Source organism: Gekko japonicus, unplaced genomic scaffold (assembly GCF_001447785.1).
Source record: "Gekko japonicus isolate JY-2015 unplaced genomic scaffold, Gekko_japonicus_V1.1 scaffold2062, whole genome shotgun sequence".
In the NCBI taxonomy this organism is placed as follows: domain Eukaryota; kingdom Metazoa; phylum Chordata; class Lepidosauria; order Squamata; family Gekkonidae; genus Gekko; species Gekko japonicus.
Genome location: NW_015174331.1, coordinates 194799 through 213513, shown reverse-complemented (window position 1 = coordinate 213513; position 18715 = coordinate 194799). Strand labels below are relative to the sequence as shown.

At 52.3% G+C, this 18715-nt stretch overlaps 1 protein-coding gene across 1 annotated transcript in view; it reads left to right on the top strand.

Annotated features, from left to right (window-relative positions):
- LOC107121345 (CUGBP Elav-like family member 4) overlaps positions 1 to 18715 on the top strand; it is a 126586-nt gene that overhangs the window by 63606 nt on the left and 44265 nt on the right. The window contains exons 5-6 of the mRNA XM_015424258.1: positions 8875 to 9022; positions 9520 to 9669. Coding sequence (XP_015279744.1) covers positions 8875 to 9022; positions 9520 to 9669 — 298 coding nt within the window. The remainder of the gene's footprint in view (positions 1 to 8874; positions 9023 to 9519; positions 9670 to 18715) is intronic.

Sequence of the window (18715 nt, the reverse complement as noted above, 5' to 3'; positions counted from 1 at the left end):
TAGGGTTGCCAACTGTGACTTACCTCGCCAGCGGGGGACTCCTGGGGGATCCCAGCATGTGCGCGCCGCATTCACGTCACAGGGCAATGACGTCATGATACCGGGCACGCTGGGGGCGGGGCCATGACCATACAAGGGAAAACCATAGAGTTTTCCCTTGTATGGCCGTGGCCCCACCCCCAGTGTACCCGGCGTCATGATGTCACTGCCCTGTGACGCGCATGCCGGGGCGGGGTTCCCCCCGGGGCCCAATTCCCCAGCGTCTGGGAATGGGTCTCTGGGGCTGGGGATTTTCCGCCCCCCGGGGGGATTTTGCAGCCCTAGACGCGGGTACGCCAAGCACGCTGGGGGCAGGGCCACGGTCATCCGAGGGAAAACTCTATGGTTTTCCCTCGGGTGGTCCTGGCCCCACCCCCAGCATGCCCGGCGTACCCGCATCACTTCCGGGTGACGTGGATGCGGCGCTCCAGATGCCGGCCAGGAGTCCCCTGCTGCGGTAAGTTTCTGACTTGGGAACCCTAATCATGACACCATCTGACAGCAAGGCAGATTCTGGGAACTGAGGCAGATCATGAGAGGGAGGGCAGGAAGGGTTGCCTCAGGTGCTCAGTTCTCGTGTCCCTTTCTTATACGCCCAGGGAAATACTGATCACCACTTTGAGGTCAGGAGGCAATTTTTCTCCAGGCCGGTTTGGCTGGGGATCCTGGAGGCTTTTTTTGCCATCCTGTGGGCATGTAGCAGGGCTCACTGGGGGTGTGGAGCAATGTTCCCTCTAAGCTGTGGAGTCTTGTGAGCGACAATTCTCCTTTCTGAGCTCCGGGCATTAAAATTGTGAGCGAGCGGTTTGGCTCCTGCATAAATTAGTTTGCTCTGGAGCCATCCTCCCTGAGCTAAGGCAAAAATGTGTGAGCCGGAGGCTAAAAAACTGTGAGCTAGCTCACACCAACTCAGCTTAGAGGGAACACTGGTGTGGAGGATAGTTGTGAATTCCCTGCATTGTGCAGGGGGTTGGGATAGATGACCCTATGGGTCCCTTCCAACTCTATGATTCTAAGCCTAGATAGCCGCTTCTGAGTCTTGCCTCTGGAGAGCAAAGTAGGAGACAAATGAACAAATGCAAAACGCACAAGTCTTTTCAGACGCGGCGGTCTAAAAACGTCCGCCATCTCCTCCCTCCTCTCCCCCCCCCCTTTCCTCCTTCACTACTTTTCCATCAACCTGCCCCAAGCTGAGATAAACTTTTTTTCCTGCTCTTGGCGCTTCGAAAGTGTAGAGGAGGCAGGAGGGGGAGAATTGGAACCGCACCAGGCCTCCCGACGAAAATAGCTGAGGTGGGATAACTTCTTTAACACTTAAGGATCATTTAAAATCACATCTGTGTTGTAAATGGTGTTGGCAATTGGGATGACGTCGGGGCGGTCGCCAGGAAAGGCTTGGGGGAGAGCCAGCCCCGGATGGAAATTGCCTCATTCCCCAGGAACAAAGGGGTGTGATCCCCCGGCGTCTTTCTCCTCTTGGGCGCAATGTGCAATTACTCCGTGTAGCCGGGAATGGAAGCAGCTCGGCTCCGGAGAGTCCCCAAGCAAGGAGGAGAGTCACAACTGGTAAATGGTACATTACAGAACATAGACTCATAGAATGTTAGAGTTGGAAGGGACCTTGCAGGTCATCTAGCTCAACCCCCTGCACTCTGCAGGAGCATAGCCGAAAGAGAGCCCTACAACATAACCGAAAGATGGTCGTCCAGCCTTTGCTTGAAAATGTGACCAGCACACGGGGGGGTGGTGGTTATCAACCTCTGTAGATCCCCTCTGGACCCCCTTCAGAGAGTCCAGCCACTGCTATGGCAATGTGCGTAGTATAGCCAGGAGAGCCTAAGATTGTCTGGCAGCCAGAAGCTCTAGCTCTTTTAGTGTTATGCACCACTAGGTGGCGAGCTAGAGTTGTTTTCAAGGCAAGAGATGTTTCAGAGGTGGTTCGCCATTGTCTGCCTCTGTGTCACAACCCTGGTATTCCTTGGAGGTCACCCTGCCAAGTACTAGCCAAAGCCGACCCTGCTTAGCTTCTGAGATCTGAGAAGATCAGGCTAGCCTTGGCTTTCCAGGTCCAGGGTTCCTTCTTATTGGCCTGTAATTGCAAATTGGGTGATGGGGGTTACATGTTTCTCCTCTCTTTCATTTTATCCTCATAACAACCCTGTGAGGTAGGTTAGGCTGAGAGTGTGTGACTGGCCCAGGGTGTCACGGGTTGGGGTACCAGTCAAAGGGAGTTCAGAACAAGCCAAGGTCAGGAGCCAAGAAGACAGTGCAGAGTCCAAAGCCAAGCTGGGGTCAGGAGCCAGGAACACGGAGCCAAGTCCAAAGCCAGGGGGTTTGACGGTCTGGGTGCAAGAGCCGAGCCAAAGTGGATGCAAGCAGCACAAAGTTGACTTGTTGCTTCCACAAAGAGTACTTCCCAGAGTGTGGAGTTAAATGCTGTTACCAATTAGCCAGTTGCACGATCGCCCAGGCTCCTGTTAGAACTCTGGGCTAGCTGAGCGCCTCCCTTGTAACCTGGCCTCTCTTCGCTTGGTTACTAAGTTTTGCCGGAGTTGCTCCCTTAAATGAGTCACACGTGGGGGTGAGTCAGGAGGACTTTCAGCTTGCAGTTCATCCTTCTTATCTGGGCCAGGTGTAAAGACTGCTGTTGCAGACACTTGCCAGCTATCCTCCTCTGCTGCTTCAGAGGGGCCAGCTGTGGTTTCTGCAGGCTCTGTCAGCTCCTCCTCATCCACGCCCATGACACAGGGTCCTCTAGCCAGCTTCCATGATAGAGCAAGGATCTGAACCTGGGTCTCCAATATGCTAGTCTGACACTCTAACAACTACACCATGCTGGTTCTCCAGGGACATAAATCCAAGATAACACTACCAATCAGTATGACTAAGTTACCTTATACTGTGCTGCAGAACTGAAACTGAAGAAAAAGAAGAGAAGAGATTGGATTTATACCCCACCCTTCCCTCGGAGTCTCAGAGCAGTTTACAGTCTCCTTTCCCTTCCCCTCCCCACAACAGCCACCCTGTGAGGTAGGTGGGGCTGAGAGGACTGCTCTTAAGAGGGCAGCTTTGAGGGAACTTGTGACTGACCCAAGGTCACACCAGCAGCTGCATGTGGGGGAGCGGGGAATCCAGCCCAGTTCTCCCGGATTAGGGTTTGCACTCTTAACCACTACGCCAAACAGGTGTCCTTCCGTCCTCTGACGCCTGCCCCCTCAGGTGAACAGAGGTACAAAAAGAAATTGCCGAAATGGAAGGAAGGAGATGGCAGGTTTTTTCCTTAAATAGCAAAGGAAGGGCATTCTCAATCTCGGAAAGAAGGAGGGTGCGCGGTCCCCTCCTGTCAGGCAGGGAGATGCCAGGATGTGACCCGCTGCTTATTTCCAATGCCCCCGTGTCAAAATGAGCTGCCGCCCGGAGAGGTTTTACAGGAGAGAGCCGTGACCCTTACAGCAAACCCACTCACGTCCCATAAATCTTCCCGGAGATAAATTCTAAAGGCCGGCTGCCTTCATGTATAATTCTTTGCCGGTTGCCCGGGTCACAGGCCTTCCTCTCCCAAGGTGTTCAACAGGCACGGAGGGGATAACTCAAAATTTCACGTGTCTTTTGCCCAGATACCTGCACTTCTACGGTAGCCATGTCCGGGTTAGGAAAAGCCTGGAGTTTTGGGGAAGGGATATCAGCGAGGTACAACGCCATACAGTCACACATGAAGAAGAAGAGGAGGAGGAGGAAAGGGAGGAGGAGATTGGATTTATACCCCGCCCTTCACTACCCAAAGGAGTCTCGGAGCGGCTCACAATCTCCTTTCCCTTCCCCTCCCCACAACAGACACCCTGTGAGGGAGGTGGGGCTGAGAGAGCTCGTCAGAGAACAGCTCTGAGAGAACTTGTGACTGACCCAAGGTCACACCAGCAGCTGCAGGTGGAGGCGTGGGGGAATCAAACCCGGTTCTCCCGGGCTACAGTCCGTGCTCCTGATCACTACACCAAAGTGGCAAAATGAACACGTCAAGCTTGCTTAAACTCTATCACACCCGGGGTCCGGCAAGGTCAGTATTGTCTACTCAGACTGGCAGCAGCTCTCCAGGGTCTCGGGCTGAGGTCTTTCACAACACAACCACAGCCAAATCCTTTAACAGTTTGGTGTTGTGGTTAAGTGTGCTGACTCTAATCTGGGAGAGCCGGGTTTGATTCCCCCACTCCTCCACTTGCACCTGGCTGGATGACCTTGGGCAAGCCGTAGTTCTGACAAGAGCTGTTCTTGAAAAAGAGCAGTTTCTGACAAGAGCTCTCTCAGCCCCACCCACCTCACAGGGTGTCTGTGGTGGGGAGGGGAAGGGAAAGGAGTTTGTAAGCCGCTCTGAGACTCCAAGTCTCTTCTTCTTCTTAACTGGAGATGCCAGGAAGTGCCGGACGACCTGGTTCTGCCACGGAGCCGCGTCCCCTCGAAAGCAGCCATTTCCCCCAGGGCAACTTATCCTGGTCATCAGGAGATGAATTGTAATAGCGGGAGGTCTCCAGGTGCCACCTGAAGGCTGTCAACCCTGTGCACCCTGCCGCCTCTGTGTACCACCACTAGGGCTGCCAAGTCTCGTTGACTCGCGGCGGGGGATCGTCATTCTTTACAGGAGCTCTGCCGCGGGGGACGGCAACAGCCGTTGCACCGCCGTCGCCAGGATGTGCCGCTACGCGTCGCTCTGGCAACGGGGCTGTTTGGAGACCGCAGCCACAAAGAGGAGTTCCAAGAGCCAGTGCCGTCACAAGACACCCGGCCGGGGCAGAAATAGATTCTGGGTCTTGCTGCCCTTGGCTCTTGCCAGGAATATTCTTGTACATATAGAATTCATCCCAGACTTTTCTTTTGCTGGGAACAGGACAAAGGTGGGGATGTAACCATGAAACGCCAGGCCCATGCTGCGGGAAAAACGGCGTCTGGGGCTGGACCCCGCGGCCCCGTCTTAATTGAGAACCGTATTTGCCATTCTTGTTGTGAAAGAGGGACTCCAAAGAGGTGGCGTGGAATAGATGCAACAGGGTCACCAACCTCCAGGCGGGGCCTGGCAGTCCCCGGGATTACAGTTGGTCTCCAGACAACGGAGAGATGTTCCCCTGGAGGAAAGGCATGCTTTGGAGGGCGGGTGAGACCCAGTTTGGTGTAGTGGTTCAGTGTGCGGACTCTAATCTGGGAGAACCGGGTTTGATTCCCCACTCCTCCACTTGCACCTGGCTGGATGACCCTGAGTCAGTCACAAGCTCTGGCACAGCTGTCCTTGAAAAAGAGCAGTTTGTGTCAGAGTTCTCTCAGCCCCACCTACCTCACAGGGTGTCTGTTGTGGGGAAGGGGAAGGGAAAGGAGTTTGTAAGCCGCTCTGAGACTCCAAGTGAAGGGCGGGGTATAAATCGAATCTCTTCTTCTTCTTCTTCTCTGTGACCTGACACTCCTCTGTTTGGTGTAGTGGTTAGGAGCACGGACTCTAATCTGGGAGAACCGGGTTTGATTCCCTGCTTTTCGACAGGCAGCTGCTGGTGTGACTTTGGGTCAGTCACATGTTCTCTCGGAGCTGTTTCCTCAAGACAATCCTCAAAAAGAGCTCTCTCAGCCCCACCTGCCTCACAGGGTGTCTGTTGTGGGGAGGGGGAAGGAAAGGAGGTTGTAAGCCATTCTGAGACTCCTTCAAGTAGTGAAGGGTGGGGTAAAAATCCAATCTCCTCCTCCTTCTCCTCCTTCTCCTCCTCCTCCTCCTCCTTCTTCTCTGCAGTCCCTCCGCTCCCCTCCCCAAACCCTCCCCTCCCCGGGCTCCCCCCCCAAATCTCCAGGAATCTCCCAATGTGTGCTCGCCGAAGGGGAGGGAGAGCGAATCCCGGGGAGGTGAAAAGGGACCGATGCGCTCTTGTGCCGCCCTAGAAGAGGACTTCTAATCACTCCATCAGTAATTACAAAGAAGAGTAAATCGCTAATTAAAATGTGAAAGTGTCTTGGCGCGGCACGCAGTCAGGAAAGGGTAATTAACAATCAAACAGGAAGCCGCCACCTTGACACCCACATGATGCGAACCGAGATACAGGAAATCGTGGCCGTGGTCCGGCTCTTTCCTTCCCCGCTCTTGTTTCAAACGGATCTGAGGGCCGTTTCTCAAGGCGGAGTGAGCCTGCGACATTCATTGTGGGGGGAGATCTTCTGCTTGGCAACCCCGACCAATTAGAAGTTGCAGGCGAGAAGACATTAAGGTGGCCACCAGTGTTCCCTCTAAGTTGAGTGAGTCTGAGCCAGCTCACAGTTTTTTAGCCTCCAGCTCACACATTTTTGCCTTAGCTCAAGAAGGAGGGCTCCAGAGCAAACTAATTCAGTCAGGAGACAAATCGCTGGCTCACAACTTTAAGGCCAGCAGCTCACAAAGTAGAATTCTTGGTCACAAGACGCCACAGCTTAGAGGGACCATTGGACTGGCCACCATGTCCTAGAACAGTGGTGGCGAACCTATGGCACGGGTGCCAGAGGTGGCACTCAGATCCCTCTCTGTGGGCACGCGTGCCATCGCCCCAGCCAGGCCCAGACCATCATTAAAAGAGTCGAATTCTCTACCAAATAGTTTTAAGTAAATGAAAGCATTTGGGATTGCTTTCCTTACTTTGTTTGGATCATCTTAAGTTAACGTATGAGTGGTTTTTTCTAAAGTAAAACCTCAGTATTCAGGTTAAATTGCCGTGTTGGCACTTTGCGATGAATAAGTGGGTTTTGGGTCGCAGTTTGGGCACTCGGTCTCTAAAAGGTTTGCCATCACTGCCCTAGAATCAGAGAATCATAAAGTTGGAAGGGACCTCCAGGGTCATCTTATACTGTACTGCCTTCTGACACACTTCCGGTGATGTCAGGGGGCGTGGCATATGCAAATAAGTTATGCTAATGAGTTATGCTAATGAACCCCTGCACCTTTTTTTCTACGAAATGACCCCTGGGGCTACCTATCTTGATCTTTCTTCTGGACGTTCGGCCCTGTTGCTCAGTAAGCCAATGCTTTATCCTGTTTCTGATGTAATCTTTGAAAAAAATAGAGACCACGGTGGGGGGAGTAATTCGGGACACTGCCAAAATTCACTGTTGGGGAAAGTATGCCAACTTAAGTACACTCGGGCGGCTTGCCATGTTTATTTCCGATCAGCCGTCGTTAGGAATGGTCACATCAGTCTCACATAGAGGACATTTCTGTGAAAGCATGCACAGGAAAAAACACACACGGGTGGTAACAGCTGGTATTTACTGCATAGGGCAAGAAGTCGGAAAACAAACAGGGCCCCCTTACCGGAGAACAAAAGCGGTTCCCAAACTGGGTAAATCCCAGCAGTCACCACAGGGGGGCAGATTCAAGAGGAATATTTATTATTTTGAATGGAAAAGTCAGGCCTGAGAGGAGCTCTCCCACCGAATGTAAAATCAGCGCGATTCTTTTGTTGGGAGAAGATCGGAATTGTGAGGGTTGTGCGGGTGGGTGGGACATACCAACAGCCCGTCGAACATAATGGAAGAACACTGAAGAAAGGGGGAAATGCCAAGATCTGCTAGACCTCAGGTTCATCAGGCATGAGATATTTTGGATGCATTTGAATACATCGCTCTCTCTTCCCCCTGGTATAGCCCAACATAGAGTTTTCCCCTCAAATGGCTGTGGCCCCGCCCCCAGCGTGCCCGGCATCATACGTCACATCCGGCTGACGTGGACGCCGGAGTGGGGTTTCCCCCGGGGCCCGATTCTGCGGCGTCAGAAATCGGGCCTCCAAAGTGGGGGGAAATCCGCCCCCCGGGGGGATTTGGCAGCCCTATTACGCCGGCCAGGAATCACGTATGGGATATGATGACATTACGATGCCAGGTTGCCAATCAAATTTTGCTGGCTGCTGGTCAGTCGCGGCCATGGGAGTAGAGGGGACTGTTAGGTACGGAGAGTCAACAACAGCAGAGTTAGAGGCAATCAAGCAGACACGTGCGTATCTGTCTATAAAAAGAAACTTTACTAAAGTCAGGGGTACTTGGAGAACCAAAGTAAAATAAATCATCCTTACTAGCTGTAAGCGACGTGTTCCTTCTCTGTGAAACTTAACTCGAGACTCCGAGAGAAAACCTTTAAGGAGGGGGATGACAAAGAGCCATAAGCTGAAACCCTCTTCTCACTCCCTTGGCTCATCCTCAAACTATTGATTCTCCAGTTGGAAAATCTGAATACTAGCTTATGCAGGGCTTTTTTGTAGAAAAAGCCCAGCAGGAACTCATTAGCATAATAGGCCACACCCAACAGCAGAAACTCATTAGCCTATTAGCTCACACCCTGATAGCACATCACATTAGCATATTAGGCCACACCCCCATGTACCAGAAGTGTGGTCATCCAGCCACACCCACCTTTTGCTTCTTATTCTATTTACTTTGTTTATTGTCAAAAGCCAGGGCTTTTTTTTGTAGCAGGAACTCCTTTGCATGTTAGGCCACACACCCCTAATGTAGCCAATCCTAATGAGTTTCTGCCATTGGGTGTGGCCTATTATGCTAATTAGTTCCTGCTGGGCGTGGCCAACGTGGGAGCCAGCGGGAACTCCGTTCCTGTGTGTTCCTGCCCAAAAATAGCCCTGAGCGTATGCATTCTATCCCCTTGCTGTCGTGGGAAAAATAAGACAACTCTATGGGATCTCTGACTAGAAATTAGCATGCCTAACCAACAGGAAACGCTTTCATGACAAACAGGAAGAGAGCTCGCAGATACCCCAAGCAGTGACCCCTTGCCGGGAGCTGCCCGGCCAGTGAATGCGTGATATTTTTTCCCTGTTCTCTTTGTTCCAGCTGATGCAGCAGCAGGCAGCCATCATGGCGTCCGTGGCCCAAGGCGGGTACCTAAATCCCATGGCGGCGTTCGCAGCGGCTCAGATGCAGCAGATGGCAGCCCTGAACATGAATGGTCTTGCCGCCACGCCCATGACACCGACCTCAGGTAAGGCCCATCACTAGGGTGGCCAGCCCGGAGATCTCCCAGAATTACAACTGATCTCCAGATAACGGACATCCGTTCCCCTGAAGAAAATGGCGGCTTTGGAGAGTGGACTCTAGGGCATGGTACCCTGTGGAGGTCCGTCCCCAAACCCTGCCTCCAGGCTCCAACCCCAAATCTCCAGGAATTTCCTAGTTTAGAGATGCCAATCTCCGTCTACCACTTGTGATTGGTTGCTGTTATTTTAGTGTATTATAGGATTAATGTTTTAACTGTATGGAATGTTTTTATGAATGTTGTTACCTGCCCTGAGCCCTGTAATACAGGGGGGGGGGCTAGAAATCGAACGAATGAACGAACAAATGAATTAACGAACGAACGAACGAATGAACGAACAAATGAACGAACGAACGAATGAATCCTAGGTGGGGCGCACGCCTGACTCTAACTGATCTATAGAATTAATCAACTTCCTTGTGTTTTCTCCTCCCCTCCTCTAGGTGGCAGCACGCCTCCAGGCATCACTGCATCAGCCGTGCCTAGCATCCCTTCTCCTATTGGGGTAAACGGTTTCACTGGTCTACCGCCACAAGCTAACGGGCAGCCCGCTGCAGAAGCTGTCTTTGCCAACGGCATCCATCCTTACCCAGGTATGACAGACCAGCCTGGCATTCGTATTCTTTAGCCTTACCGTTACGCCTACATCATTCTTTATGACCTTTTCAGTGGGCTTGGGTGACGCGCTCCGAGTCACACAGCCTTATGGGCTGACTGAGTTGAGAATAGCCGCTCGCTTTTTCGACAGTTGCCGAAGTGGGTGACAACTTTATTTTACTATTACTGCAAACTCTCCGGAGCTGATTTTGTATCAAAATAAGATGTTGATTGATTGATTGATTGATTGATTGGGTGACAACATGTAATTGGATACAACAGTTCCACTAAAAATTGCAATGATTTATAAAACTAAAACCCATCAAAATTGAGAAAGACAGAATGAGCTGGAAAGAGAAAAGGGGAACAACTCAATAAAGAGAACAACGTACATGAAAGCTTCTACCCAGAGTAAAACTTCGTTGGTCTTAAAGATGCCACTGGACTCAAACATTGTGCTTTTGCTTCAGACCGACACAGCTACCCACCTGAACTCAATAAACAGAATTTGAAAATACTGAACATAACAGGATTGACAGCCACCAGCCGGGAGGGGGGGAGGATCCCTGGGCCCTGCCCCCGCCACCAATCAGCTGGCTAGAACAAATAAATGGATGTACAGCAAAGAAGGCTGTGCGAGTACCAACACAGTGAAAAACTGTAACACTGTGTCTAAATACACTTGTCACTTAGTTCAAAACATTCTTATATTGACAGCGTAATACTCTGAATGACCAATGTAAGTGGTAGGGTTGCCAAGTCTCTTACCTGGCATAGCGAGGGGGACCTGGCCTTGGTCCGGGAGTTTCTATGGTACCATAGAGTTTTCAGGGCGATTGCTAGAGCGTTGCCCAGTGACGTGCCCGGCGTGATGATGTCACTTCATCAACAACAATAACAGGCATTTTACAATCCAAACACCAAAGCAATGCCGGATTGTACCAGTAGAACAGATATCTCCAAAAGACCCAGACTGCACACGCCAGGGGCTCAGACCCCCTTCCCTAACAGATTCCTGACCAATCTGACCTGGAGAAACACACACACACCCCATCCCTTGACCTGATATACATGTTGTTCAGTTAGGGCTGCCAGGTTACCAGTGGGGGAGGGACTCACTAAGAGCGAGAGGCGGGCCTAGGTAGGGCTGCTGGGTCCCCCGGAGCCCCCAGTGGGGGATGGGAGACAGGGCTGCCGGATCTAGGTTGGGAAACTCCCGGAGATTGGGGGGGTGGAGCCTGGGGAGGACAGGGATCTCAGTGGGCTACAGTGCCGTGGAGTCCACCCTCCAAAGCATCCCTTTTCTCCGGGGGAAGGGGAGGTCATTTCGGGGGGGAACGCGGGGGAACACAGTTCCCCCGGGTGAGGTGCGGGGGGTGGGGCACACGACGAAGCCCCGCCCCCTGCTTCCGGCCGCCCCGCTTCCGGCCCTCATTCAGTCATGCAGTGCCGTGGTGTCCGCTGTTGCCCAATCAGTGTGGTTTTGTTGAAATCTGCAGAGTCAATCAGATCTCCAGTGGCCAGTCAGAAGCTCTGCTAGCCGAAAGCTCCCTGACCTCGCCCACTTTCTAGAAACACTTGGTGGACGCTAGGACAGGTGTCAGCGGGTGCCCTGGTGCCCGCGGGCTCCACGTTGGGGACCTAAAGCCACGGGCTCCCAAAGCAATTCCAGTCAAACCACAATTTGAGAGCCAAACTAAGATGATGTGGACCGGGCTGCCAGGTCCTCTTGTCGCACCGGCAGGGGGATTTGGGTGGCGTTCCGGGAATGTTTTTGAGCAAAACTCTGTGGTAAAACTGGTGTCAAACCATAGAGATTTGCCCTCACACCAGAGTGTCACTGTGTGACGTCCCCAACATGATGACATCACTTCCGCTGTTTGGGGGTGGGCAGAAGCCCTGAAGACCAGGGGAACCCCCGCCGGGACCTGAGGACTGGCAACTCTAGACGTGCAGAACATAAGAGCGACCTAACGGAGCCTTTAGGAGTGTGTTTTTAAAATATTTTTAAAACTAAAAGCCAGCCATGAAATTGGCCGGCACGGGAGTAACATCGTCGTCTGACCAAAATGGTCCCATTCCACTGCTTTCCAAGCTCCAGAGGGGGAAATGCAGTGTGTCTATGACTTTTCCCCTGTGGGAAATGAGGTGGATCTGAACAGAAAAAAAACCTGGAAATGCCAGAGAAGTTCCCAATGCCTTGTTTTGGAGAGCCAGTGAGCAGGGTATAGTAGCTGGGACATCAGAGGAGGAGGAGGAAGAAGAAGAGGAGATTGGATTTATACCCCGCCCTTAACTACCCAAAGGTGTCTCAGAGCGGCTTACGATCTCCTTTCCCTCCCCCTCCCCACAACAGACACCCTGTGAGGTAGGTGGGGCTGAGAGAGCTCTTGACAGAACCGGCTCTTTTTCAAGAACAGCTCTTATCAGAACCATGGCTTGCCCCAGGTCATCCAGCAGGTGCAAGTGGAGGAGTGGGGAATCAAACCTGGTTCTCCCAGATTAGAGTCCGCGCCAAGGGTCGTTTCGTAGAAAAAGAGCTAGGGGAACTCATTAGCATAACTCATTAGCATATGCCACACCCCCTGACATCACCGGAAGTGTGTCATAAGGCCACACCCCCTGATATCACCAGTAGTGTGTCATAAGGCCACACACCCCGCCCCCAACGGTCCCGGCCGGCGGTGGACCTGCAAGGCCAGCGGGAGTGCGAGGAAGCCCCGCCAAGGCCCTCCCTGGCCCCAGGCAGGTAGGGGTGGGGAGAGGCAGGGAGGAAGCAACTTACCCTCCCTCTTCTCCTGCCTCCTCCTGGCTGAATGAGGGCAGGAAGCGGGGCGGCCGGAAGCAGGGGGCGGGGCTTCATCATGTGCCCCGCCCCCCGTACCTCACCCAGGGGAACTGCGATCCCCCGCGTTCCCCCCCGAAATGACCTCTGGTCCGTACACTTAACCACTACACCACACTGGCACTTAACCACTACACCAAACAGGGACCTCCATGCTGAAATAATACCCATTCACTCACTGGCTGAACGTGGGCCAGTTGCCAGCTGAGGGTTGGGAAATCCCTCAAGATTTTGGGGGTGGAGTCGGGTTGCCAGGTCCCCCCGGTCACCAACAGGGGATGGGGGGTAGGTTTATCAGACCCAGGCTTGGTATTCCTGGAGATGTGGGGGATGGAGCCTGGGGAGGACAGGGACCTCAGTGGGAGACAATGCCACAGAGTCCACCCTCCGAAGCATCCATGTTCAATAGTCTAGAGATGTGGTAGTCTAGAGATGAGCTGTAATTTCGGGGGGATCCCCAGGCCCCACCTGGAGTCTGGGGTCCCTAAGGTGGAGCTGGGGGAGGGAGAGCTTTAAAGATGGGAAGGTCCTCGGCGGGGTATAATACCAAACAATCCACCTTCCAAGGCAGCCATTTTCTCCAGGGGAACCAATCTCTGTCATCTGGAGTCCAGGTCTAGTTCTGGGATCTCTCCAGCCGCCGCCTGGAGGCTGGCAACCCTACGAAATGCCAAAGGGACGAATTCACCACCAATCTTTTCTCACCCTTTCCCCCCAGTCCCAGCCCTTGAGGAACCAAACCCGGCAGCCCCAACAGCCGACGGCCGCGGGCGCCATTTTCTGCCGCCTCAGCTCGTCCGTTTCCCGTTGTTGCCGTTATTGTTGTGTCTGAATGCCTAATTAATTACAACAGTAAACGCGCACTTCTTTAATCACTGCATCAGCTGTCCTAATCAATCTTCATAATACGGAATCCGGAGTTTGGCACCCATGAATTTTAATCTACATAAATTTCATAGGGCCTCTCGCAAAGCTTGTTGTACCAAATGATATAATTATGGATATAGATTAGGCTTGGGGAGAGTGATTTAAATTGGATTTAAGCAGAAGGTGACGCCGGCCCTCCCCCTCACTCCGTTATTTATTTATTTTGATCCTGACCTTGCAGATGTGGCTTCCGGGGATCTCGCGGCCACCCACAGGCCGCTATCGGCACACCAGAACTGCCTGGAACTTGGAAATCATAATGACCCAGCTGTGGAGTTGCTGGGCATCAGTCGGCAACCTCTGGGAGAAATTGGGGGGTGGAGGACCTCAGTAGATGCTCAAAAATTTACACAGACTCTATGGTTTTACAATACAGTTTTTGTACATTCTAAAGCATCCATTATGTGACCTTCTTTTTTTACTAGAAGTGACATTGGTGCACAATCCAGCAACCCCTGGGGGAAAAATGGTGGGGATATAAAAGGACACTCTACAATTTATACACATTCTATGGTTTTACCATAGAGGTTTTGTTTGTTTTTTAATTCTAGAGCAGGGGTGTCAAACTCTTTTGTTATGAGGGCCAAATCTGACACGAGTGTCATAAAATGTAATGCCAGGTAGCATACTCGAGATTGCAACAGCACAGACATTTTAATGCAATAACTCAGAGCAAGAGGTGTCAGTTATCAGACACTGTTAAATAAACAAAATATTGCACGAGTACTAATGTTTTAAGCATGTTTTTATTTTAAGTTAAAAAAAACACCCCTTTGTGTTTGTGTCCTTTATAAAGTTGATATCTCCGCTACCTGGCATTACATTTTATGGCACACACGGCCCGGCCCAACAAGGTCTCACTTATGTCAGATCTGGCCCTCGTGACAAATGAGTTCGACGCCCCTGCTCTAAAGCAGCCATTTTCTCCAGGGGAACTGAGCTCTGTCACCTGGAGATGTGTTGTAACTCGCTGTAATCTCCAGGTGCCACCTAGACTTGGGCAACTCTAGGGTGCCCCCTTTTTAAATACATTGGTACAGTCTATGGGATTGAAGGCTGGCAGTACCTGGACTGGGAAAGACAATTTTAGGGCCTGGTCACACAGAGAATTTGCCCCGCAAAAGGCACGAATGTCAGGCAGATTTTCGGGGCGCGATCACACCGCAACATCTGGGAAGCGTAGCGCACCCGTGGCCAGCCCGTGGCGTCCCGCCGAAGATGCGGAGTTAAAAAGTACCAAGGAAAGTGCACTAGTATCCAGAAAACGTGGGCAGGGGCGGGGGTCTGATCTCGGGAGCGCTAGTATCCTGTGGCATCTGGCGCCCGTCCACATCCCATCGGAAACTGTATGTTTTTCGTAAGTGCATGTGCACAAACACGAAACTGAAAGCGGTGCTTCTCTGTGGAACTGCACATGTGCACAAAGCGAAATTCTTGCGTGATCGCACCGAGACACTTCTTAGCCAGAAACTCTGTGGTAATCTTACTGTAGAGTTTCTGACAGTTGCTTGAGCCACCCTTCTGGGTTGCTCTAGGCATCACCAGGAACTCTGTAGTCAGAACTTCTGGTAAGTAGCCAAGGCCTTATTTTTCAGCTTCTTTTTTCCCTGAGACATTTTCCCCACCAACAACCCTTCCTCTGGATGGCAGGCCCTCGTTTAGGGATAGGGATGCCAAGCTGAGGTTGCCGTCCCCCCAATGGGGGTGGGTTTCCCCCCGATTTCGGTCCCCCAAATCCACCAGCAGCCAATTCACCAGCGGGGGAGCCTGCTCCTGAAGAGCCCTGCCATGCCTGAAATGCCTGGCGCGATGACGTCACCCAGAGGTGACGTCATCAAGCCAGGCACATTGTGGGGGGCGTACGCTCTGGCATTTGGCTAAAAACTCTATGGTGACCATAGAGTTTCCGGCCGAATGCTAGAGCGTTCCCAGCGACATACCTAGTGTGATGACATCACTTCCGGGTGATGTCATCACGGCGCATGCGCAAAGCATCCAGAGCATCCTGGAGTCCCTCGCCGGCAAAAGGTAGGGGCCTGCCGTAGCAACCCTATGCCAAGCCCAGGTGGGGTTTGGAGATCTCCCGGGATTGTGTCTGATCCCCAAGCAATAAAGATTAGTTCCCCTGGAGAAAATGGCCGCCTTGGAAGGTGGACTCTGTGGCATTATACCCCACTGAAGTCCCTCCCCTCCCCAAACCCCACCCCCCACAGGCTCCACCCCCAAAATCTCCAGGTGACACAGGCCTGTAGCTACGGTGGGGCATTTCGGGGCCTGGCCCCCTGACTTCCCGCCAAAGCCCTCTGACTTCCATCCAGCCCTCAGCGTCCCCCCCGGCTCTCTGGGTCGCCTGGAGGACTCCCAATTCTCTGAGCCGCCCAGAGGACATCCACCACCTCCCCTTTCCAAGCGCGGCTTCCTTCCCTGCGTAGGCAGGCATAGTCCGAATGCTGCAAAAACGAGTTTTTTAACATTTTTATTTTATTTTATTTTGTCATGTCAGTGCCCCCTGGCTTATTTAAAGCCCCCCACCCCAATTTATAAAATCCTGGCTACCTGATTTCCCAGAGCTGTCAACCCGATTTGGGACCTTATACGGAACCCTAGATGTGGAGCCCTGGTTCTGAGCACGCCGGAAACATCTGGAAAGAAAATCCTGGACTCCACACCTCTTAACTTCATCGTTCTTTTTTTGTTATCTAAAGAGCATCTGTTTTCATTTGCAAATAGCACATATTTCCATCTCGCATGGTGTCGCTCAGATTTCTACCTTGAATCTTTCAGCATTTTCAGACAGTCAAAGCTATCCTATGCATATCTGATCAGTGATAAGTTCAATGGGACTTACTTTAAGTAAGGGGGCATCGGCTTACAGGCTTCTTGACTCAATTGCTGAATGAACCATGAATGAAGGAGGCAGGTCTGCTAGCCTCCAACTGGGACCGGGAATTCTCCCAGAATTGCACGTGATCTTCAGATGACAAAGACCCGTTATGTGAGGGCCTGTGGCTCAGTGGCAGAGCCTCTGTTTGGCATGCAGGAGGTCCCAGGTTCAATCCCTGCCGTACACTGCGTTGGTCAGGCCGCACCTGGAGTATTGTGTGCAGGTTTGGAGGCCTCACTTCAAAAAGGATGTGAACAGAATGGAGCGGGTGCAGAGGAGAGCGATGAGGATGAGGATCGGGGGCCTGGATCTAATATCTAGTATCTAAGGATATTATAGCATTGGAAAAAGTGAAGAAGCACAGGCTCCGGGGGAAAGTGGCCTGAACAGATTGACTTTCTTTGAAGGACTTGGGAGTCCTTCCTTGACTCTTGCCTAATGAATAAGCCGGCTGTCTTCCTTTAAATTTATATTTATGGTCTCGGAAGAGGTCATTGGCTTGTTTTATGTCTCCAAGTTTATGGAAGGTTATCTGCCCATGGTCACACTGTGTCATCTTGGCCGGGATATCCTTGCAGAAGAGGGGACTGAGACGAGGCGTCTATATAAAAGACAGCGCGCTCCCCCCCCCCCCCCAGGATATGGAAATGACAGAACTTAAGAGAGAGATGGCTCCCTTCCCTCGGCCGGGATGAAAGTTTTTACTCCTGGCCAGCAAGAATTGTCCCTTCTCGCATCCTCTTTAGCAGATTGGTGCTGTGTTCTGATTTTTAACGGCAAGATCCTGATTACTGCTATGTTACATTAGGGTAGGGATACCCAATGTGCCGATGTCTTTCTGGAAGCCCACCAAGTGTGTTTAGAAAGTGGGAGGGGCCACATAGGGTTTTTTGACCAGCGGGGCGTCTGATTGGCCACTGGAGATCTGATGGACTGTCCTAGGGTTGCCAAGTCTTACCTTTAGCTGGAGTAGGGGACTCCCAGCTGTTTCCTGGAGTTTCCTGAAAGTTTCCTGGAAAAAATAGAGTTTTCCCTCGGATGACCCGTGGCCCCGCCCCCAGCGTGCCCGGCGTGGTCACGTCACTTCCGGGTGACGTGCACGTCATGTACTTTGGGGGTGGGGTTCCCCCCGGGGCCCGATCCACTGGCGGCGGGGAACAGGCCTCTGGGGCTGGGGTTTCCCCGCCCCGCGGGGGGACTCGGCAAGCCTAGACCGTCCGGATTAAAAGGGGTCTTGTTAAACAGAGCTTTTGGCTGAAATGTTGAACTGTCACTATTAGACTGATGCATAATGTCGCCCCCTGACATTTTATGGATCGTGCCGCTTATTGTGGCAGCCCATTAGTGGTTGTTCCCCACCACCACCAGTGTTCCCTCTAAGCTGAGTTAGCGTGAGCAAGCTCACAGTTTTTTAGCCTCCGGCTCATATACTTTTCTCTTCGCTCAAGAAGGACGGCTCCAGAGCAAACTAATTTATGCAGTAGCCAAATTGCGCACTCACTACTTTCATGCCAGTAGCTCACGAAGCAGACTTTTTGCTCACAAGACTCCACAGCTTAGAGGGAGCGTTGCCCCCAACCCTGTTTCAAAATTCTAAAGGGGTCCACAGGCTCCAAAATATTGGGGACCCCTCTATTAGGGCGTGCAGGACTCCCTCTGTCGCCGGGCAGGATACGCAGAAACCAGAGCCACGTCTATCTTTATCACACCCAAACCCACGGAGTTAATTGTACACCTGTCGCACGCCAAGCATGCTTATGGATTTCAGGTGGGGGAAGCTATGGCTCAGTGGTAGAGCATCTGCTTTGCATGCAGGGCCAGGATCATGGCCACTAGAGCCGGGGCCTTCTCAGTGGCGGCTCCTTACCGGTGGAACAAGCTCCCAGAAGAGATCAGGACCCTGCGGGATCTTATGCAGTTCCACAGGGCCTGCAAGACGGAGCTCTTCCACCGCTCTCATTACCACCAACGACCACCATTAATATCTGGGGTAGAGGATGGCTGTAGCGAGGCAGAGTCAAACCGCTGTGAGCCAGTAGCTGTGGAGAGACGTGATATGCTATGCCATCTTGGTGAACAACTGCAGAGTACATTTTATTCAAATGTTTATTGTTGAAATGTTTTTAAATGTTTTAGTAGTGTTTTATGTTTAAATGTGTTACCTATGAATCTGGCACTGAGCCAGGCAGTGTGAGTAGGGTTGCCAAGTTGATCTTCGCCGGTGTGCGGGGGGCTCCCGGCCCGCGTCTGGCATGCGCGCACCGCATGCACGTCACCCGGAAGTGACGGGAGGACGCCAGGCACGCTGGGGGCGGGGGCACGGCCATACAAGGGAAAACCATAGAGTTTTCCCTTGGATGGCTGTGGCCCCGCTCCCAGCGTGCCC